The following is a 24,738-nucleotide window of genomic DNA, read 5'->3' as shown; positions in this document are numbered from 1 at the left end:
AGCTTGTACCATATTTGCCATCTCTACTATCTTCAACATCTTGAGCTTCCACTTAAGCTTCTGTTTGAAGAAAGGATTCCATGGGATTAGATGACCTCTAAGTTCTCTTTCCTGCTATAAATTCTGTTTCTATGGTCCTCTTAGCAATGTTGAGAAGACAACAGCCATGTGGTCTAAAATGCACACAAGCGGCATCTCTATTCCCACTCGTAGCTGCCCAGGCAGGCAAGAGGAGCTTCCAGGTGACGGACATAGAGCTCGTGCACTGCCACTAGGGAGCTTCTGTTAACCACCAGGAAGAACTGGAAACTGTTCATCACTGGAAGAGGCTAGGAAGATTTAATACACCCCTCAGTGTATCTCATGTGTATGGAGATAGCAGCCTATTTACCAATGTGAGCCTGAGCTGACTTGCTCTCAACTCTTGGATCAAATTCAAATTCCTTCGGCTGACATTTAAGGCCTGCCACAAACGGTCTCTTATCAAATCTTGTACTGCTTTCCAAAACACACCAAGTTTTCTTCAGCTCTACCCTTTCACTGGCCCACAGTGTATCACATGTGTTCTTATAGTTCGCCATTGCACATTGTCCACCATCTTGACATGTTGTCTTCCCAACACTTTCGGTGTTTCCGAATCACACCCATGCTCTCAGATCCATCTCAAATACGTAACTCCCCTAGAAAGCTTTCCCTGACCATCCCAGTCCAAATTCTGTTCTTTTCTACTATATGTACTACAGAATTAGAACTCCTCTATGAATGTCGCTGTTGGTTGTTTCACATGGATAAATTCTCCTTTCAACTAGATTGAACCATAACTAAACTCTGACAATAAAGACTCCATTATATATGCCTAAAATGGTTCCCACAATGCTGAGCAACATACTAAGTTTCTTTCCTTTGTTCTTGGGCAATGAGACATGCACAGTTACTTAGTAACATAGGCTCTATACCATTATAACCTCATTTCCAATGGAAGAATATAAACCTTATCTAACAGTTCAATCTCACCTAACCTTTAAAGACTTCTCCCTCCTCCTGGAAGACTTCTTTGACATCCTGACCTCTACAAGCTAGTTCCTGTAATACACTTTCACCTCATTCTAGCCTTTACCAAATTCTTACTTGTTTAACAGTTAATTAAATCCAAACCCTCCTTATTCACTTGGTTTCTGAAACAGGAACAATATCATTATCTATATTACCCACTATGCCTTGCACATTGCTTGTACTGTTTGTGAATCTGAATTGGCTTGAATTCACTGGGAATGGCTCAATGAGGGTAAGCAAAGTGTTGACTATCCAAAAGATAGAACATATTGCGTATTTAAAAAAAAAATAGCCCACTATACTAGAGTTCTACACAGCATTATGAAAATGTGTTGTATTCCTTAAAGCCTTCACTCACTGCCAGGCTGGGCAATGACAGCATCACCCAGGCCTTCCAACAGCAATACCACAATAAGGTTTTAGGTTCTGCCACAAGTAGAGCAAGACAGGTATTTCTGAGTCCTTTATCAAATCAGCTATCATCTCCAGGTTTGGTTTGCATATTTCTATATCTAAAAGGTAGAAAGCATTAGCAGGTGGGGGTTGAATTTTGACGTACGGTTGCATAAAAGAATTACTTGCATTTCTCAATGCAATATGAAGAAGCTTTGATCTTGTGCAACTTGCTCAAAAGCTCATTTTAATGTACTGATCATTTCTGACTGCTTTTATCTAACTTGTTTCCATACACTCAGCCTCTCAACGAGATACACTTCAAATATTCTCCAGCTTTACTTCTTCTCAAACAGCTTATTCCTTCCAGACTTGACATATATTTTTAAAAGGAGTAAGACAATGTTTTTCACCTTGTCCACTGGTTTGGGTTGCAATGTGCTATCTTACTTTTTCTCTCTGTTTTTAAAAAATACAAACAGGATCTCATCCTGAGATATCATGACCTTAAACATTCCTGAGAAGTCTGAAAGGGAAGGGAAAAAATGTCAACAAGTTTGGGTGTAAATACACCAAATTCATTTCTCTCATCATTCAAATATGTGTGAGGCTCAAGCAGACTTCAAATAGATTAAAGAGGGTCCTAATGAGAATCTTCCTCCCCAATAAAATCTGGAAGTTGAAAGAAAAGCATTTGAAAAGGGAGGGAAGAAGGAAGTACTGGGAAAACTTTTGCTTTGAGAAAAAGAAACAGTGCAGAAGAAACAACCAAAAGCAAAACACAATGGCCAGCAATGCCTGGAAACTTGCTGTGTAACTCATCATCCCTGTTAAGACTTGCTTCCCTTAAAGTTTTGGCAAGGACCACAAATGACAGCCTTTAAATGTCACATGATCACTGGAATATTTTAACAATCTTTTTTGCCTGGATTCATTTCAATGGCATGGCAGAGACAGCAACCTGCAGCTGGGGCAAAGGGCTGAGGCCTCTTTATTTCAAGTAGTTGCGAAAGAAGGATCTCTTCCACGGGAAGGAGACCCAGTCCAGGAGGCATGAGGGATTTGGGATGGGCTAAGGGACAGCGGGAAGACGGAATAAGACCTAAACCTCAGTTTTTCTGCCTGGGAAGTGTAATCTTTTGTGTGAATAAATCTGGTGGTTAGAAAATAAATGCTGTCTTCAGCTGTAAAGTAAAACAGAATCCTAAACCAAAACTTTTGCAGCTGGCCACAGACCCCCTGGGGCCAAACTGGGATCGCTACACAAAAGCAAGCCCTAGCTTTGTCTCTACAAGCATATTTTCCTTACACATTAAATGCACAGGCCTTCAAGAAGCATACCACCCAGCTTAGTGGAGACCAGTAAGAAAGAGAGAAAATGGGGAGAAAAGATGAGAGTATGGATAAGGGGGTGGACAGGGAAGGAGATGCAGAAGTGACTGGAAGTACACATGCAATATATGAAGAAGCACATGGAGGACTGAACAGGGGGTGCTGGGAGCACTGACAGGAAGCTGTATAGGGAAGTGGATGGATCATATACCTATTAATTTTGCAAATAAGAATTAACTTGGGTAACAAGTCATTAGGTCTAGCAAAAAGAGGAGGTCTTCAAAAAATATTAGCTCCCTCTATCATCTCTTCCCCCAACAGCACTGTTTCACTTAAAATTTTATTTCCCAAGGTTGCTTTCCTAGTAACCTTGGGAACTGTTCTTGTATTCCTGAGAGCCTGTTTTTCTCACCAGAATATCAGACTGTTGTTTTTTCAAAATGATAAATATTCACTGCAGGCCAACAAAGCACTGGTCCTGCCCCAGGCACTGAGGTCACTGGGATGGCTGCCCAGACAAGGCAGTGAGGACTCCCCGTAGAGAGCACTGGGGCCATGCAGCCCCTCAGTCAGGTCAGCTCAGGCGGAAGGTGAGAATTCTGGGCTGACCCTTTCAGTAGCCTCAGTGCTCCCCTGTGGCTCCAAGCTCCAGTCATAAGCCCTTGAGTATGAGGGTGTGAGGTGGGAGTATTTCAAAGGGCAGGGGCCTGGATGACCACAGTAGCTGGTTCTCTGGCTCTTGGTCCTCAAAATACGTACTGTGTCCTAGAACTAGCAGCATCAGAACTGCCTGGGAGCTTGCCAGAAATGCAGGATCACAGGCTCCACCCCAGACCTACTGAAAGAGAGTCTTTATTTTAAGGCGATCCCCAGGTGATTCACATGCACATTAAAGTCTGAGAAGCACTGTTCAAGATAATGCTTAAGTTTCTGCCATTCAAAGCCTTGAGGTAAAAACACAGTCTGAACAGATGGAGGCAATGTGGTCCAATAGACAGAGCCTGACGAGGAACAGGTAGCTAAGTCTTCAACAAATGTTAAGTGTTGTTAGATAGGTTCTTAAAACCCTATGCCGGGCTGTACTTTCCCATATGCGTGGGGATGGTAGTGGACTACAATAAACTTCAGGATTCTTTCCAGTTCTAAAATTCTAAGTCTATGATTCTATTTGACAAGACTGTCTTGTTGCCCTTTGTACACTGAGTAGTGGTTTTAATAAATAGTTGCAGCATTCGATATAGCCTGGCAAACAGCAGAGCTCAATAAATACTTGTTGAATGAAGTGATACAGGTGTTGTCTATATTTTCTACATCAAAAACTGAAATTGTGCCATGAGTTTCAAGGACAACTGACCACCCCAAAGTATCAGTTTTAAGTGGCACCTTTAAGGGCAACTGACCTAACTTAAAACATCTTGCTAAGATAGCCTTTAAGTAACCAACCTCAGAAATTCACTCATATATGGAAGTACACAATGGGGTGGCTCCTCACACCAGCACACATCTGTGGAAATAAAGTTTTAATGGTTTTATCTCCTGGATAGCAGGGTACAGGGACAGTAATTACATTTTTCTAGAACGAATCTTTGGTCTCAGAAGAAAAATACAAGTGCCTCTAGCATGACTGCTACTTTACTCAATGGTCATCCTTTACCCTCCTTCCAAGGAGATGGTAGAAATGAGAATTCAGTAGTTCTCAATCTGATTGCATTTTAGAATCTCCTGGAGAGTTTTAAAACTACCAGTACTTGAGCCATACCATAAGCCAAAAAGAAAATCAGAAATTCTAGAGGTGGGACCTTTTAAACCTTTCCAGAAGATTCTAGCATGCAGCCATACTCATTAGGAACTACTGCCTAGACTGAAAACTCACTAACAGCCAATCTGCTTCTTAATAAATGCCAATACCAAGAGTTACAACCTCCTTATTCTGTGGGAGCTTGGCAGGTAACTTAATTGGAGAAGTGGCTGGGAGGAGATAGTGGTGAAGTCCAGAGAGCATGCTCTATTAAGAGAAGATGGCCAACATTAGCTCTGGCCCACTGCAGCCACGTGAGATGTTGGGCCTGCTGTTGCCAGATCTTGTCTTTCAAAAGAAGCTGGAAATCCTGATTTACTGTGAAATTTCCTGACTTTGAATTGCTGGCAACTAACTTAAAATATGTATGTATGTATGTATGTATGTATGTATATTAAAGATATAAACATATATATTTAAACCCTGCTCAAGTCAAACAAAACCCACCTATGGCCAATTTGATCCCAATGCATTATCAGTTTGATCTGGCTGAGAGTACACAGTAGACTCAGGCCTGAACAGGACCCTGTGGACAGCTCAGGGGGAAGACTTTATAAAGCTGCTACAATAAAACCCTAAAGTATGGCAGCTTCTGTGTCGAAATGTAGGAAGTACAAGTTGAAAAATACATCTATACTCTTTTGACTTATCTGTTGACTCATGCCAAGATGAAATGCTAACTAAACTGGGTGTCTTATACATGGGGTTTATCTCTTCAATTGCTTTCACTGTAGAAAAATAGGTTTTCTTATATGAAGGGAGATTTGAGAATATCTAATGAAATAATATTTACAAATCTTCTAATACAGAAGGCACCCATAAAGCAAAACTTTCCTTAATTTCTAAAACCTTAGTTAAAATTTTGGTGGAGGTTTCCCATGCACTGTTGGTGGGAAGATGACCTACGTATCTCTTCTGGAAATCAATCTGGCCGCATATACCAATACCCTTAAAATTTTTCATATCCTCTTGATCAATTTATTCTACTTCTGGATATCAAACCTAAGCCAACAACCCACCTCACACACACACACACACACACATACACCCCAGTCATGCACAAAAACTTTCACTAGAATGTTATGACATTCAAAAGTGAGAAACAAACTGAATGGCCAGCAAAGGAAAAACGGTTAGGTAAACTTAATGACTGATTATTCAGGTAACAAAAGTATGCTACCATAAACAAATGATGTTATTAAAGATTTTATCCTTAATTCAAATCATCAAAAGGTATTTTATTTTTAAAGGTGCACTAGTGGTTAAAACTAGGAAGAAAAGCAAAGAAATAATTATCATAAAAAGTCAGGACAATGATAGCCTCAGAGGAATAAGAGGGTACAGAGAGTTTTTTTTTTTCAATTTTGTCATTAAATTTATTTCAAAATTGTGATAAAGTATACATAATATAAAATTTACCATTTTGATAATTTTAAGTATAAGTTCAGCAGTGTCAAACTTCACACTGTTCCATAACCAATCCCCAGAACTCTTTTCATCGTGTAAAACTAAAATCCATTAAACACTAACTACTCATTCCCTCCTCCCAAAAGCCATGGCAACCACCATTCTACCTTCTGCCTCCAAGGGTTTGACGACTCCAGGTTCCTCATATAAACGGAATCATAGTATTTGTCCTTTTTGTGACTGGCTTATTTCACTTGGCATAATGTCATCAAGGTTGATCCATGTTGCAGCATGTGTTAGTTTCCTTCCTTTTTAAGGCTGAATCATATTCTATTGTCCATATATACCACACTGGCTTACCCATTCATCCATCAACGGACACCTGGGTTACTTCTACCTTTTGGCTATTGTGAATAATGCAGATATGAACATGAATGTACAAATACCTCTTTGAGACTCTGTTTTCAGTCCATTTGGGTATATACCCAGAAGTGGAATGGCTGCATCATATAGTAATTCTATTTTTAATTTTTGAGCAGTTATACCATACAGATTTTCTAATAATAGCAAATGCTTTCATGATACCATTAAGTGAAAAAAGTAGGTTCTAACTTATATATACAGTATAACCTTAACTACACTTAGAAGAAAGCATAGGAAAACTGTCAAAGAGTAATAGTGGTTTCTAGTGGATGTTGGTAAAAGTAGACTTATATTCTCTTCTTTCCAAAGTTTATACTTGAATAATTTTCTATGATAACCATATGCTACAATGACAAGCAAGGAAAAAAGTTAAAAAAATTAAGTAGGACACATTTTTCTCCTGATCATCACATTATCCATTGCACTTAGTCTGATAGTCCATTTGGTTCACCACATTTACTAAAGGGAACACACACATACATACACACACACACAGAGTTCCTTGTACAGCCAAAGCAGATACTAGATAACCAAAGTGAATGCTAAAAAATTTCAAGCCCAATATAATAGTAATTCCAGCTCTCAATCAAGAGAATAAATCTTTCCTCCTCTTAGTCCTACTTGACAGGGCTTTTAAGAAGTCCTTCTGATTCAGGCAGGGCCTATGATCCAGGTGGGATGGCGGGGCTGGGGTCTGCAGGGATCAAAGGTGGCAGACAGGGCCATGATCAGGGACTACACTGACTCCTCTTCCATGGCGGCCACTGCCAGCCTCTCCAGGCCAGCAGCTGGCCCTATTCTCCCACAGCTTCCAGCATGGGTCAGTGTAGGGTTCCTCCCGTAGTTGGAAATTGCCTTCGCACCACGAGTAAGAAGGCAAATTGGATTGAGGAGGGAGGGGATGGAGGAAGAATGGGAAGGAAGGGGCTTGCAGGATTAATGAGCTGATTTCCATACGGGCTTTGACATCTTGGAATGAAAAGCAGCCTGTAAGAGTAGAAGCCTAGTCCTCTACTCAGGCCACGTTGCCAGCTGGCCATTCATCACCAAAAATTCCCCAACCACATGGCTATTGCTTAATCATTTCACATAAATCCCTATTAATCTTGCAAAGTCAAAATATAAATATATGACAAAAATCTTTATTTTATGTGCCCTCAATTTCAGGATCAAAAATTTTAAAATTCAACCAGTTATCCAATGACTCCAATGAACTTTTCAAAAAGAAAAAAAAACCTTCTTTGGGAATAAAAGGACAAATAAATGACACCCTCACTAATGTTTTTGTACTTGTTGGACTAAATGAGTTCAGGGCAATGATCAAATAAACTGCAGAATGGAAAAAGGGTGCTAAGATTTAAACCTTTTTTTTCCCAATAACATTAATGTTTCATAGCTGATACAGAAAATCCCTAGTAGGCACAAAGGAACATTTTATTCTTCTTTCATGTGTAAATTACTAGAGGCATAAAGGAGCCTCTTAAGCAGTGGAACTGGGAACACTCCAAACTGTAAGGACTTAGATGGCAAAGGCAGTTAAGAATTCAAAGGTAGGGCTCGCTAGGACCCATAATGGGCTGTGCGGGCATGGGAGCTATTAGTACAGACACTCTCAGAGGGCCTCAGGCACAGGGCAGCATATGACAACCTGAACCTTCATCACTTATATGTGATTTTATGCTTTACTATTCAGGAACTTCAAGGTTATGGTGTCAATGTTGTGGATAATAGAGAAAAACTGATAAATGGCTTTGGAATGGATTGCACTCTGGCAGTGTGTAACTTTATTTCAGGCTCTGAACACAACTTGATTAATATGGTAAATGTGTGTAGGGCAGCAAGAGAAAGCCTGTTGTTAGGAACCATCTATAGACCACCCATGATGTATAAAGTTCACACTTGAATAATACAGAGTTGACTTTACTGGAAAAATTCAAGTGGCTTTCCTGGACGCTCAGCAAGGAAAGTGGGAACCCAGCGAATTGCGGTGATTCGTGCCTTTGTTTTCTAGGGCTGGTAAATCCTGGAGAAAAATCAGAGGTGGGTTGGGGGCAGGGTGTGATGATGATGAAAAGCCTGATTAGAAAATTGCAATAGGGGCTATAAGGAAGGTTAAAAAGGCTAGGAGGACTTCTCCAGTGGAAGAGGAGGCTGATGGCAGGGCTGCCATCCATTGTCAGGCACTGCACAACCTGAAGGTCCATTCAGATGGCTGGCCTGTTACTCCATCTCCTCCTACGCCTCCAACAAGGAATGGGTTCAGGAAGCCAGTGGATGATGAACTTCTATGAGGCCCAGGCAGGGGTAGGAAGCTAAGGGGGCAAACTCCCTTACAGCACTTTAATAACAGGAGAGTTAGGGTCCTGCCTTGGGGCAGTCCTGGTTGGAAGCAGGAGTTTCAATAGCATAGCTTCTGGAGGGCCATGACTTCCTGATCTCCAGATATAACAGCTAGGAGGACCTGGCCTAGTAATTGGTAAACAGATAAGGGCACAAATGTGATCGTAATTCCCTGTCACCCAAAAAAGGTATCTTGGAGAAGTTGTCTAAACACCACACAGGAGGCAAATGATAGCAGGCTTGGAGAAGTCAATCAACTCCTATTTTCTAAATAAAAGAGAAAAAACAAAAAATTGGACTAAAAATGAGAGGTAACTATCACTTTATTGGCATTTCAGACACTGGAGAATTTCCCCATCAATATCCCTGTCCAAAGCTATGGGTGCTCAGACAAACACGAAGGCTCACATATCCACACACTGAGAAATCGTTCACCAGCTCCCTTTCACCTAACGGTTTCCTTTAGGAGCTTCCACTGTGTAGCCTCCATGTATTTCCTCAGCCTCATTCTCTGCCACATGTACCCTATACTTCCGGCTCCAGACGAGCTAAGTTCCTCATAGTTCTCCATACACAACATGCCACTTCACAACGCCACGTCTTTGCCTACGATATTACCTAAGTCTGGGATGCCCCTCCCTGCCTGGCCACTTGGAAATTTCCAGTCTTGAAGGCTGAAGGCTAGTTCAGTGCTGACCCCCTGCCCCTCCTCTGAGCTGCTCTTGCACTTGCTACACAGAGTTGCTATTACACGTACCCTATTGGATAAAACTATTCACTTACATATCTTTGGCATTTCATGGGTGTGAGCTCCTTGAAGCCAGGACTAGTTCTTCTGTATCTTTGCAACACTGGATCTCCTATCACAGAGGCTAGTGCATAGCCTGTGCTCCACAAGACTTTGTTGAATCTGCGGGCCCACACTGATCTGAAGGCCTCATTCTGTCCATTGCTTGCCTTGCATATGAGGTGGGGAGCCCAAAAATAGTAAACAGAAGTATATTTTTTGTAAAATACAAAAGAGGATACTATTTTAGACCACCGATATATGGATTTTTAAGTGAATGCCAGACACTACAGCAAGGGGGCCCTTGCAGTAACACTGTCCTGCCAATATCAGAGTCCTACAACATGGATTTTGAAAACAGTGCTACACACAGGACTCCCTGTGTTTTAAGCGAGAGAATCTTTTTACTCCATCTTTCACAGAGTAAATGTTTTAAGTTCCAGAATAAACTAACAGTGGTGAGGATAAAAAAATATAGGTACCCACACTCTTTTGCCTTGCTTATTCAAGCTACTCTACTACCTATCTAAAAAAGGCAACTTCCACATCTTTTTCTTATTCACACTATATTGGTCCCTCTGTGCCAGCTTAAGTCTTACACTAATCTCTATAATCTCTGAGTTGCCATGGCACTTAAGAGTTTGTCCCACATGATTTAGTCAATTACTGCGTTTTACTGTCACAATATCTAACACAGGGCTGGACGCATAGCAGGTATTAATAAAAACAAACTGATTGGTGGACAGATAAAAAGCCATTATTACATGGCCCCCAGCCACATAGCTGTTTTAGAGAAATTATCAAGAAAATATTTTTCTTTTCTTTACCACAACCCAAAGTTCTAAAAAGATAAATACTCCAATAAGTTTAAAAAATTCATGCCAATGACTTTTAAAACTCCCACAACTAGGAACAGCAATTCTCCAATGTGTTCCTAACCCCTGATAACTCCTTGCTCCTGTGGGGTTTTAACATACCTCTTGGCCAGCCAGAGTTTGGCTTTGGTACAAACAGCAATGTCAGCCAGCTCCTGCTGCAAGTATGTATTCATTCTGTATTTGGAGTCTGAGAAGGCTTGTAACAAATGAAAAACCTAAACCAGAAAAGAGAAAAAGCAATATCCTGCTGTGAATATATATTTTTCCTAATATATACCTAATATAAACCTCCCTTTTAGGTTTCCTCAAAATATTCCCCTCAAAGAAAACAGACACCTGCAGAATATGGCTCTAGTCTTTGCAGAAAAGCATGTTAGTTTTGGAGGGCGCAATAGGGGCGAGAAACCCACATTCCTTAATTGGTACCTGTGTTCTGGGTTCCCTGCACAATCCCCAAAAATGGGGATTGTGACTACTGTATGACCAATCATTTGATGCAAGAGCTTATGAGTTACACACAACCTAGAAATTGATTTTGGCAAAGAAACGCCAACACCTTTCTCTAAGTTAGTTGTCTTATATGAAAAAAAAGTACCTTTTAAAGTCAAAGTCTTTGTAGGAAAAATCAGTTGTCTGAGTCTAAACTGGTTTACATATCTGGGTTTATCAGAACAGGCTTGGCTAAAGCAGCTGGCCACAATGACGCCTGCCTTTGCAAATACTGGATAGTGACATCTGTAAACTGTCTAGATTTTTTTGGCAGATCTTCACTGAGATGTCAGGAGCAGAAGCAGTGAAGCAGACACGTCCTATTCTTGCTCTTATATGACATTATATATTGGAATTAAGCAGAGAAAGACAAATCCTGTTGTATCTCTAGCTGCCTCCATTTGGAATTAAGGCCGCAATTCTAGCAGACACATGGCAGAGGCTGTATACATGTCTATGTGTGCACACGCTCATGGATGTACATCTTGGATTCATACTCTGTGATGACATTATAAGGCCTCTGTAAGGAGTGTAAACCTGCAGTTGAGAAAGGAAGAGGACAAAGGCAGAGGTGAGATCCTCTTACCTTAGCTAGTGGCAAAGAGAAAGATGCCTGAGAAATCCTTCAGTCCCCCTTATAAAAATCAAAGGGAGGGGGTGGGCAGAGCAAAGAAAGTACAGATAAACACACATCAAACTTTGGGAGACTATTTTTTTTCCTATTGTATCCTTCACCAGAGCTGCAGATTCTTTCTAAGCAACAAGATTCAACTTTTTCTTTTCTTCTTCTCTTGTCAATGAGGCACATAAATGAGAGCTAAATATGGAAGGGACAAATGAGAAAGAGCAGGAGACCAAGATAAAAGAGATCCAGAATCATGAGACTCTGAGCAAGTATGAGCCAGCAGGTTTCCTGGGTCAGGTATCTGCAATGACTAACAACAAATATATGCTGAGTACCTTTTGTTTAGCAAGTCAAAATACATTTTTGATTACTGTATATAACTGCTATTTTTTTTTAACAGAAGTAATTGTACAGGAGAATGCACACAAGTCCCAATGTGGAGACTGAAAATGCTTTCTCTAATAATGGATCTGTTATTGCAGAAGCAACAGATCAAATATCACTACTTCACCACACCCCCCACAGGGACCCAAACCACCCGTCATGAAGTCTGGAGAAACAGTTCTGGCTGGGGCTTCTGTTCTTACGTGGTGACTGCCAGAGTGAAGAAAAAAAACCTCCCTCTGCCTGAATCCCCACTATCCTGAGAGAGCTGGCAAAGTCACTGGGCCTTGCTTTACTTTCCTTCCCAGCTGCACAAAACCAAAGCACCAGGCTTTTCGTGGCATCACAGGACTGTCATTCATCAGCAGACACCAGCAAAATACACCACCTTGGAATTTACTTGTAAAGAAAGCTGTGAGATTTTCAAATCCTTCTCATTTAGAAGCAATCACTTCAAAAATAACTCCTGATGGAGGTTTAAACTTAGTCCTATATTTGCTCACCTTACTTGGCAAAAACAAGGCTGTTTTTGAAACGCTTGGTAGCTCTGGTTTATGAAAATCAGCCTACAGGCCCATCAGTTCTGTCACATTGGGCACAAACCAGACAACAATTGTGATCCTGGTTATTCACCAGGAACGAAGAGCAATCTATTTACCTGGGATGACTGGAGAGGGAGGTAACATTTAGAAGAACCCTGGTGGAAATAAGCATGTAGGAGTGACAGTGCAATATAAGTGAAAGACAGGGTCAGAGAAGTCAAGGGGAAAATGGGGCAGGGCAGGGGAGGGAGAAGAGAAGACAGGGAGGGGACAGGAAAGAAAAGTTTTGTAAACAAAAGTCTGCAACAGGTTACTGCGTTTTGAGATAATTTTTTTTTCAAGAAAATTAATGAAAATATTTGAACACATGACTACCTTCACATGACATTTTACAGCACTGGGTTTAGTCTGCTCAGAAAAATGAGGGTATCTTTTGGTGTGAAGTCCAGAAGGCAGACCAGGCATCTGGAAGGGGCCAAGGTCACATCCAGGAGCTCTAGGCAGCTCCAAGGAAGGGTCATCTGTCCATCATCTCTGAAAGGACAGCAGGCGCAAAGCAACTCCCCCTCCTTCCCCTCTTCCTAAAGTTCTGGCCCAGAAGAACTTCTGGGCTAAGAGTGTGGTCAACCCCAAGCCGGCAACATTTTGGAAAAAGCCTCTAAATAGGACTTCACTGAACCAAACACAGAGAAACCAAAGCTGCCAGAACTGAGGATGACGACTAACTAAACACACACAACAACTCTGAGACATTTAGTGCCATTTTAGGTGTCCCAAACTTACGACAGGATCCAAACATTCAGTCCACAAATATTTATTCAACAACTATTACCACTGGGCACAGCCCTAGGAGCTGCAGCAGAGAACAAATAAGAGACCCTGCTCTCCTAAAGCTTACCTTCGAGTGATGGATAAACAATCAATCACTTCCCTGACTCTGGCTGGGACTTAGAACCTGTACAGTAGCATTGCCAGCACCTTCCTCCTACACTTGATCTCACCCTCCACCAAGCCAGGGCAGAGCAGGGATTCGGCAAGCATTTGCTGAACTGATGTCCATATTTAGCGCCTCTTCCTATTAATTCTCTTCGGGACGCATGCCCGTGGGTTTGATGAGCTGTTGTAGGTGCCAACCCCATGTTAGGAGTGGGGACACAGAGTTGAGTAACACAGAACTCCCACCGCACTCCTGTGTATTTCTAATCCAGGGGAGAAAACCGGGAGGCTAGATTAGTAATAAGAATGTAGCCCTATGGGATAGACTGGGAGGAGCATAGACTTTGCAGCCAGTTACTGGGGGTTGGGGGATGGGGGTGGGTGGCTTTGGGCAACTTACTTAAGCTCTGTTTCCTCAATGTGAACAGCTTATAACAGTATCTGTCTTGTGGGATTGTAGAGGGAATACATAGTACACTGCATACATTAGGCACCTGATAAAGATGTTAGTTCTCTTCCTTCTCTGCCTGCTGCCTCCCGTCAAGCCCCCATTCCAAAATAAACAGTCAGAGAAGGCTTTGCAGAAAGACTGATATTCATACTTGGCTTTGAATAGAATCTTTTTTTTGAAAGAATCTTGCCAGAATCCAGGCAAGAATATGGAAGCAGAGGAACCTGAACCACAAAAAATTTGTAAAGGGCATTAAAATATTGGTATTGCCAACAAAGAGGGAATCTTAATGTAAACTATGGATTTTAATTAATAATAATGTATCGATACTGGATCATTAATTGTAAAAATCGAACCACTCTAATGCAAGGTATTGATGATAGGAGAAAACTGGGAAGAGGGAGGCAGTAGAGGAATATATGGGAGCTCTCTGTACTACCTGCTCCATTTTTTTTGGAAATGTACAACTGTTTTAAAAGAAACCTACTAATTACAAGAAAATATTGGGACTGCTAAGGGGACAGCCAAGTAGCTGTGAGTGACAGCGCACAGCCAGGATGTGTGTGGGTGGTAGCGGCCGCAGTTGGTGAGAGGGGTCAGGGCAGACTGAGAAGGATCTTAAATGCAGCATCAATGAATGTGTACTCCGTTAAGGCAGCAAAGACCTCTGCAGAGAACTCTGATGTGATCAGATCTGTAATTTGAGAGAAAAAGGCAGGGGCAGTGTGGAGGCTGGATTAGAAGCGGCTGGATGACCAAGATGACTGCCAGTCGAGATGGGATGCTGAGGGTTGAAACCCAAAGCTGAAAAGCAAGAACAGCCTGCGGGCCAAAACTGGCTGCAGATGATTTCACATCAAGACCATTCAGATTTCCAACTTCTGAAAAGTTAGGAGATCTGGCAGTTGTGGGCCCGCACACCTACAGGGCAATAGTCACCAGGCCAGGACTGGCCCATTAGACCAGAAATGCAGATTCTGGCTCACTGCCTTCCCCCTACCGTCTAGCACTCACAGGCACTAAGGTGGAGTGTCAATGTCATTTAGCACTGATCTCGTGTTTTTCTTTTTTTTTTTTTTAACTTTTGGAGAATCAAGAGGAAAATGAAACATTTAATGAACCCAAATCTCTACCCAAAAGTTTGAAAGCAAAGGATGGACTAAGGGGGCTGCATGCTTTTACCCATCCCCCTTCGCTCACTTATTGCCTGGCACAGGCAGGACTCTGATTCTGTGACACCCTCACCCTGCCCCGATCTCAATGATGGCGGCAGTGGAATGGAGAGGGAAGAACACACGTGAGAGACATGATGGAGGCTGAAGAAGTGGGAATTGGCAACTGCTTTAGAAATGGACTTGAAGGTCAGGGAAGAGCTCAACTCAGGCAGCTCGTGACCCAGGGCCATCTTCCAAGAGACTATGTAGCAGGTTTGGGAATGAGGGAGGGGGGTTTAGTGAGTTTGGTTAGGAGTATCCATCTGAGGGCTGCTCCAGTTGGGGTAATTTATCTTGCAAAGCAGGAATTCTGCTGAGTGTGAAAAGGAGATCTATTACGGATCACATCAGGACAAACTGGGACAGCTGGTTACCTCTAACTATAGGAGGCCCCTTGGGGAAAGATTAGAGTGGACTTACAGGTGTCATCAGCAAAAGAAACAGGAGAAAGCTTCATTGACTTAAGATAGTTGTGATCCAGTCAGAGATAGAAAGGAGGCACACACACAAAACCAAGTGCAAACCAACAGCACTGCCCTTGACCATCACAGGCCTGGACTGCTGAGACGTGAGGTGGTCGTGCCTGCCCTGAGGATGGGCGGTCAGGAAGCAGCTGAGAGGGGCCTCGAGTTCTGGCCCCTGAGATGCAAGCCCTAATGAAACTCTGTGTGGATCTAAATAAAGTCTGGAGAACCTGGAAACAGTTACCCTCTGCCCACCCCCGTCCCCACTCTAAACACAGTGAGACTCAGGGGAGCCCCCAAGCATCTGTGTAAAGCATGGGGTCTATTTTGGCAGCTTTGAATCTTAAAAGTAACTCCACAGAGCAAATGTAATGCTCTTTGAATAAATGGCACAGGCCTAAAAGAGTCATGAGGCAGAGCCCTGAAAAAACGCACACTGCACCAGTAAAATATGTCTGGTTTATGCGGCTGGACTAAAATAGTGACTTGTGTTAGACAAGATCAAGATGATATATGGTTGTTTGGGAATGCAACGCTGAGATGGGTTTTCCTCTTCACCAAGCATGGCTTCCAGGCAATTTTCCCCCTTATAAAATCAACAGCAGCTGAGCTCCAGAAACCAGCAGGATCCAGCAATAACAGGACCAGGTTAGGCAGGCCATGAAAAACGACAGCCTCCAATGAAAAAAGAGAAGTTCACTTCAGAAGTCAGATATAAATGGGGTGAATGTATTGTTATCATTAACAATCCCGAACTCTGAAGATCAACAAATCTACTCACTTCAACAACTGTGTTTTCTTAAAGACAAATTCTATTCTTCTTCTGCAGCATGCAGACTGTGGGAGAACTCTTTTACCCCAATCACATTCAGCCAAATATAGAATTTCTCTATCTGCCATTTTGCAGAGACTTCTCCCGTGCTGCTCCAACCCCCACAGCTAAGTCAGAGCCACATTTTTCCAAGCCCAGTGTTTACACAGGGTTTTATTTCGGCTGGTAAAACATCTGTATTTTTTCAGGGACTTAAATAAATGATCTATGCCGGGAATGTACAGTATAGGGTGATGTCAGGCCCCCTTTTTTTCTCAACTCACTGGGCAGAACAGGCAAACATTGTTTCAGCCTGTAGTTGGGAATGTGAATATTTATCCTGTCGATTTAATTCATACAAACAGAACTAAAGGCAGGCAGGCAGAGGTATTTTATGGCTTTAAGTAAGACTGAAAAGGGTGGGGTAGGTTATGAGGAGGGGGATGGCTGAGGGAGGAATCAAATTTTTGAATCCACAGAAACATGCCGACTCATATAACTGCCAGGAAATGGATATAGAAAAAATTATTTAAAAGGAAGGCAGATGTTGTTTGCATGTGTGTGTGGCAGTGGGGAGGAGATGGGAAAGCAAGAGAAGAATTCTCTAACTTATATGACATTTATAATCGTTATAACAATGTGGTTTAGGATTTGTTTTCTGCTTCAGGCATATTAATCTTATCCCCCAGCTACCACAGGCTTCTCAGGGCATCCCCGGTGCCTCTGACTTCCACAGAGCAGGACACCGTGCTGTTGGGTATATGCACATACCTCGTTACCTGTACAGACAGCTCAACACACCATACTTCTTTACCGACAGACCAAGCGTTACCAGCCTTGGAGGCTTAGTGTGGAGGACAGGCATGGCCTGGGGATACTTGAGCTGCTCAACCTGGTCATTCCTACAAAAAAGGGCTTTGTGGGCATGTACCACCCACAGGTGCCACCCAGCTGACCCAATGCTAGAGGCAGGCCAGGATGCACTTCAGTGGTCACCCCACACCACCCGCCAACTTCAACCTATTTATCACATGAGAACACATCCTAGGAAGGTCTTGCTAAGTTCCCAAAAGGTGACACTTGGCTGTGTTGTGTTGCTGCTTCAGGAAAAGGACACTATTATAAAATGTAAATACTTCCTAGCGGACTCTGGTCAGGTGAAGAGAATCACAGGAAATAGGCCATGAATATGCTTAAGGACTAAAATGTACAAAACACAAAAGTTTGTAGGGACCTGGAAATTCACTTTGTGTCTAAATGCATTCCCTCTTTTATTAACAGTCCCACTTTTCAAGTTCAGGAACCAAAAGACCTTATACCTAGATGCTGAAAAAAACAAACAACTTGGCTGACCGGCCTCTAAACTTATTTTACACATGGTTGCAGAGAATCTTCTTAAGAGACCTTACTGCACCACTCCCAAGTTCAAAATCCTTTGATGGCTTCCAGCCTCTTAAAGAATTTGGTGGGAAAGAAAAGCTTAACCGACCTTTCTAGTTTTACCTCCTACTTCCTCCACTTCATATACGTATTCTGTGGCCCTATGGGACGATTTCCCATTCCTGACAACTTACACATACTTTTCTGTCCAGGATGTTTCTTCCATTTCTCTCCCCTCCTTCTCCACTCCGCCTTTTGAAATTCCATTCATACAGTAAGGCCCAGCTGAAACACCACCTCCCCCATAAAGCCTCCCTCAGCTTTCATCAACTGCCACTTCCCCCACTCCAACTGAGACTACTCTTTTCCTGTTCAGTATATTTCACTTGTTTTTTTTTTTTTAACTTTTAAAATCCTGTCAACATGCTTATCAATCCACAATTTCCTTTCCTGGGGTATATAGCTCTTTGAAGGAAAGGACTGTGTCCTGTTCTTCATAGCTCCTGGGGCCCCAAGGATATGTAGCGGTGGAGAGGGGGTCAATAAATAGAGCATTCATTGATCTAGAATCCCACCACGCCCCCTTACCAGGGGTGGCAGGAGCAGAACCCATATCCACAGCAGCAGCTGGGGCACTAAAAGCTACCTTCTAAACTCTCCCCATACAATGGGGTGGGGGGAAATGTTCAGTATTACCAAGAGAGTGAGTATACATTTGTCTCGGATCATCTCTGGCGTGGTGCTCCAAATGTTACACTGCTTTTAGGGATCCTGTCACCCAGGAGAAGTGTCAAGAGCCCTGAGCTCTTGAGTAAGAGAGGTTTGGAAAGTGATGTCAAAGGTATTCAACCTTAACTCAACATACAAACAAAAGCTTGCATACAAAGAATTAACAATTTGCTAAACACTGACATACTATCTCTTCTAACTAAAGAGTTCCTAACTTCAGAGCACAGACAACATTTCTGAAAATCTATGCATAAAATGTTTTAAGTTAGAAATTATTTAATTGTAAAATAAACCAGCTTGAATTCTTTAGGAGAAGCTTTATTATACTTGATAATTTATCTTTTCTATATATCTGGATCTTCAACTATTGAGTTTCCTTAAAGACAATACTGAGATCAGTAAGGTATTCTCTGATGTAGCAAAACTGATTAATGAAGAATAATACAGATAATTTGTTCAGTCAAGACAGTTAACATTAAAGCAATACATAAGCAGGGAAGTTGGTGGTGGAATAAACGCAACAAAATTAGTCATGAGTCAATAATTGTTGAAGCTGAGTGATGGGTAAATGGGATTCATTATATTATTCTTTTTACAATTGTGTATATTTAAATTTTTCTATAACAAAAGTTTTATAAAAAGATTTAGAGAGGGAGAGATGAAAGGAAAGAGAAAACAGCTGTAGGACATAGAAATAAAATCAGTATAAGAAGAGTTTATGATCTAGTGCAAGAAATAAGATCTGTATATAACTAACTAAAATTCAAGGTGGAAAACAATAAATAAGAGAAATAGAGAATGGATGGTCCAGAAGTAAATCCACTGGAAACTCAATAAATGATACAAGTGACATTTTCTTGTCTGAAAAAGTATTTAAAGAATAGTGAAAATCTGATTTACTCAACAAGTGGTATTAAGACAATCAACCAGGTCTTTCGGAAACAATATGGTTGGATTCCTACCCAAAACCTTGCAGTGAAATAAACACCCAATGGAGAAACTAACCAAATGTAAAGGAAAAAAAAAAAAAAAAGGAACTATAAAAATGTGAGAAGAAAACAGGAAAATGTTTCATCATCTTCAGATAAAAATGGGCTTTCTAAGAATGAACACAAAATCATGAATATAAAAATGGTGTAAATATGTCAACATAAAAACTGAGAACTTTTGTATTGCAAAAACTACTAGTAATATTCAAAAGAAAAGACAAATCAAGGACAAAATATTTGCTAATTCCTCTAAGGAACAAAGTGGAAATCAGTAACAAAAATTAAAGTAATTCAATAAAATATGGAATGAATTACAAACTTTCTCCATTCATAGCATCCGTACACCTCAATAATTTTTTCATGGTGCCTCTAGGCCAAAAGAAATATAGAATAGTTCTATTTATTATGTAGTTAGATCCAAACAACCTAGTAAGTATTTATGCCCTAACAACTTAGGAACTGTTTGAAAAAATAATACACCTAAGTTGAAAGAAAAAGTATTTTGATTTTATTCTGTAATAAGCACAAATTACTAAAGGGATGTGTGCGCCTGTTGAATACTTCATAACTTCCCAAGCCTTGGAATCATTGGACTCTGCGACCCTCATTCCTGTTTCACATTGACTTTCTTACAGTATTTGCTTTTTATCACAGCAATGATCAAAGACTCAACTTTGCAAAGATATACAAAGGAATATTCAAAAGGAATGTAGTGTGAGCTAATGTTTAATAACTGTAAATTACTTGAAGCCAGTGGTTCACATAATATCTCACAGATGTCAAGTGTCTTCTCCCAAAATTTAAAATTATCCCACAGTGCTTTGGCATACACTTCCGGAACTGCAAATATTTAGCAAAGAATATAAACAAGCAATTCAGAAATAAAATACTAATAGCTAATAAACATATTAAGAAATGTTTAATTTCATTAATGCTTAAGATAGTGCAATTAAAATAGTTAATTAAAAAAACTGATTTGCACAAAATTTTTGACAAACAGGTAGGACCCATGATTAGATGAGGTAAGTAAACAGACACATTCATCATTGGTGGGAGTATAAATTGTCAACAATCATTTTGGGGGATAACCAGCAGGGCCATGTTGTTGTACATACGATGTATTCTATACAAATGCTATCAAAATGAAAAACATGCACATTCTTCATTCTAGGAATTTATTTCATAGGAACACTTAGAGATATGGGCAAAGATGCCCAAGGATGATCTTCAGCAGCACTAATTATACTAAGAAACTTTAGAAATAACCATCTTGACAAACAGGTCAAGAAATGAAAAGTTGAAAAAATTATGGGATATTTCTCCAAGTATCCCATCATATACAGTCATTTAAAGGGTGTTACAAATTTATATGGACTGACATGAAAATATCTCCAAGAATACTGGGAAGTGAAAAAGTAAGCTGCAAGAATTAGTATGATTCTATTTTTATTGATGCCTAATTATTAACAGTGGGGGCGGGGAGTTTTACACTCAATGTTGCATATTTCTGTAATTCAGAAAGGTTTACAGTAAGAATGCATTACTTCTCTAACTTTTTATTTTGAAATTATAGCCTTATAACAAGCTGAAAAATAGTAGAGGTGGTATATGCTTAGCTTCCCCCAACTGTGATATTTCATGTAACTGTAGTACTGTATCAAAACCAGAAAACGGACACAGGCACATTACTGTTAACTAAACTACATGTTTATTCAGTTTTTGCCATTTTTTACAAGTATTCATTATTGTGTGTGTATGTGTATGCCCTTTTGCAAGGGCAAAAGACTGTGAATCTTTGTAAGTCAAAAAAGTGACAACTGTTTATAAAGCAACTGTTTATATTTTCACATGGAGGAAGGAGAAAAATGATTCCTCTAAACCCCTAGGAATGGACATTTGGGTGGTCGCCCCTCCCCCTAACAGCTTGTTTGTTCCTTTGCCATTCAATATTATTTTTTATATGCCATTATTTACATGGATTTGTATAACCACCACAAGATACAAAACTGTCTTATCACCACAAAGGAAAAATGCAGTATTTGTGGAATCACAAACAACAAAAGCTAAATAAATAATACTCTTTTTATCATGTTGTCTAACTCCATACTCAATATGAAAATTCACATTGGGAAAGGTGGCTGTGTGGCAATTTTCACTAAGACACAGAAATTAAAGAAAAGGAACTTTTCAGAGCACAAAAGTGAAGATGTTACTACTCTTCCAAGGCTCCTCTAGACCCCTCCCCTGTGACTTTTCAGATTTGTGCCCAATGTGGGTGGAAGACCAGGTCAGAGAAGGGATCCACTGAGGGTAGAGAGGGCTGGCAGCAGGAGAGCTGAGAAACATTCTTGAGAGCTGCAGCAGTATCTCCAGTTTGTCTCTTCAACAAACAAGGCCAAAGGAACTGCAAAGTTATATTAATTTGCATTACCCAGATTTTAGAGCAGCTGTAAAATTTGTCTTTAAAGAGTCTGACCTACAGAAAATGATTTGGCTTTCAGCACCTGGTCTTCAGGCTGGTAATGCACATTACTCCGAGCTGCCCAGTGAGGGAATTGGGGTCCAAAGGTTCCACAGTCCTGGCACTGGGCCGGAGCCTGCATCAGGAGTCTGCGGGCCTCCCGCATGCTGCGTCACAGAGGCTCCTCTTTGTGAAAAATGAAGATGGAAAAAATTTTTTTTACTCTTTGGGTTGCAGCTTATTTCAAAGGTCATCAAAGTAAACAAAAGGAAAAGACTGAATCTTTGTAAGTCAAAAAAGTGACAACTGTTTATAAAGCAACTGTTTATATTTTCACATGGAGGAAGGAAAAAAATGACCCCTCTAAACCCCTAGGAATGGAGATTTGGGTGGTTGCTTCTCCCCCCTCCCCAGTTTGTTTGTTCCTTTGCCATTCAATACCTCCAGCAGTGAGGTCCAGGAACATCTGTTGCACCCATTTTACGCAGAATTATAAAAGCCTACTGGATGGTTGGGGTTTGTGGAATAAACCAGACACTGTCTTCAGAAGCAAAAGCTTCTGTAGCCTTTATTGATAACTGTGCCTCCCACAATCCTGATGAGGGTGTATGATGTCTAGAGTCACAGAGGCAGGCCATAGTAGGGTCTCTCCAAATCTTGAGCCCAGCTTCCAGTGAGGTCACCTTTGTTCAGAGAGAGGTCTAACCAATGCCAAGGATCAGTGGAAACAATCCTTATTAACCTCTAATCCCTGAGACTGACCAAAAAACCCCTTCGCTTATGAGTTTTCTTGGTTTAGCTGACAATGAACTCTGGACAATAATCACTGATGAGCTTCTAACTGGATTTTATATCTGTTATTAGATAGATAGATAGATATTTAAAATGAGACTAATGGCATTCAAATCATCATCTAAAAGGTACTTTATTACATGGGATGCCATGTGAGTTAATCAAGGTGTGATCCCTCGTTTTATAGAGAATTCATATTATTTCTACTTATCCATTAAGGCTCAGTTCATCAGTGCCCTCTGTGAAGTTCTCTCTGACAATTCTAGGTCGCAGCAATCTCTCCATCCTCTCATCCCATAGTATTTATTATCTGAACCACTCATTTGGCACCTAAGATATGTTGCCATGATTGCTATTTATCTTTTTATGTAAACCATGTCATTTTATCTCCTACAGAGCCTTACTGGAATGCAAAAGTTTGTTGATTTGATTTTAAATTTAAGGCAATTACCATGTGGGTTGAGATAAACAGTACTTCCAAGGCAACAGTTAACTCAATAGTGAAAGTAAACACCGAGACTGCTTGCAAATGGGTCGGCTTCCAAAGTACAATGCCCAATGAATCCAAGTCCTGGAGGATGGAGTATGTCTGTGGTGTGGGCCCTCAGCCTGCTATAGCCTACTAACATGTCATGTAATCTACATGACTTCATCATCCCCTAAATTAATCTTGAGGAAACTCATAATCTTCTTTCTAAACCTACTTCATCTTAAACACTGGCACCTCTGTGAAACCTTTCTCCCAGGAGCCATTATGTTTATTTGTTGAATAAAGGGCTCAATGAAACGACTCTAAGTAATCATCCATAATCCATTTCGGCCTGTCTCCTTTCACTATATTGCTGGAAGCCTATGAGAATCAGGTATAGGAAACTTCTAAGAGAAGTTCTTATGGATTTTTCCCATAAACAAGCCCACCCAGCCAGGTCTGGTACTGACTGTAACTATACAGCAGGACATGCCTCTCAGTGCCCACTAGGTTCATACTGAAAAACTTAGGACTTTAGACAAGTGGTTCTAAATCTGGGCTGAGTTTGCTCCCAGGAGACATTCAGCAATGTCTAGAAACATTTCTGGTTGTCACATCTGGAAGGTGGTGCTACTCGCTTCTAGTGGGTAGAGGCCAGCCATGCACACCCACCAGCATACAGGGCAGCCTCTCACAATGATTATCCTGCCTAAAATATCAATAGTGCTGAGGCAGAAAGACCCTGGCCTACCGTAAGAGCACTGGCTTTGCTGTCAAGACCCAGCTGGTGACCTTGAGAAAATTATTTAACCTTTCTGAGCCTTAATTCTTCATCTATAAAATGGAGCTAATGATATACTAATTTCATGAGTATACTGTGAAGTCTAAAACATACTTGATAGGAAGAGTACTTTGTAATTACTCTTTAAAAAGATCCACCATCCTTCTTAATGGATGGCATGCCCCATGTGTGATTTTAATTTTGCTGTGTACTTTAGGCATCTCTCTGTACTGCCGTAGCAAGCACACTCACCTTGCCCCTGTCCATCCACCTGAGGCACCTATGTTCTCCTGGTTCTGCATTATTAAGGACTTTTTCCTCCTTTGTGGTACCTGCTTATGTTCTGTTTTTAGCAGTTGTTTTTGCTCGGCCACTGGACTTCTGCCTGTTGCCATGTTGTTCCTTAGCAATACTTTCCTCAGTGGTCTCTGATGACTTTCTCAGAAACTGTGCTTTCTGACTTATCATCTTACTACAGCTCGTAACAGTGACCAAGTGTACAGCAAGGATAAATTAATTATTATCCCTCAGGTGCCTTGAGAAGCAGAAGTATAGTACTTGTTATCAAGTTTGCCCTTTTTGTCATAAGCTAAATTTCCTGCATTTGTGATTTACATTGATTAGTTATGACTCTCAGGAGGTTTATCCTTGATACTATTTCCAACAGAGCACGCTCCACAAATTCACTGATACAGAGATAAAATTTCCGGCTCCTTAGTCCTGCCTCAGAGAGGCAAGCACTTTAAAATAAGCTAAGTAAGCACATTCTTATTTCCTGAATGGCCCAAATCAGGTAAGTCTTTAAAAAAT

At 40.9% G+C, this 24,738-nt stretch overlaps 1 protein-coding gene across 10 annotated transcripts in view; it reads right to left on the bottom strand.

The window, feature by feature from the left end:
* Window positions 1-24,738, bottom strand: part of THADA (THADA armadillo repeat containing) — a 362,728-nt gene that overhangs the window by 104,028 nt on the left and 233,962 nt on the right. For 8 of the 10 annotated variants that reach the window (XM_036925595.2, XM_036925596.2, XM_057497255.1 and 5 more), the window contains one exon: window positions 10,511-10,626. The exons of 1 other annotated variant lie outside the window; for it this stretch is intronic. In XM_036925595.2, coding sequence (XP_036781490.2) covers window positions 10,511-10,626 — 116 coding nt within the window. Of the gene's footprint in view, window positions 1-10,510; window positions 10,627-20,327; window positions 22,073-24,738 lie in introns of those variants that run through there. One more of the 10 variants, XM_057497257.1, reaches the window with a different exon arrangement.

This window comes from Manis pentadactyla, chromosome 2 (assembly GCF_030020395.1).
Source record: "Manis pentadactyla isolate mManPen7 chromosome 2, mManPen7.hap1, whole genome shotgun sequence".
Classification (NCBI taxonomy): domain Eukaryota; kingdom Metazoa; phylum Chordata; class Mammalia; order Pholidota; family Manidae; genus Manis; species Manis pentadactyla.
This window is presented reverse-complemented; position numbering and strand designations above follow the sequence as displayed.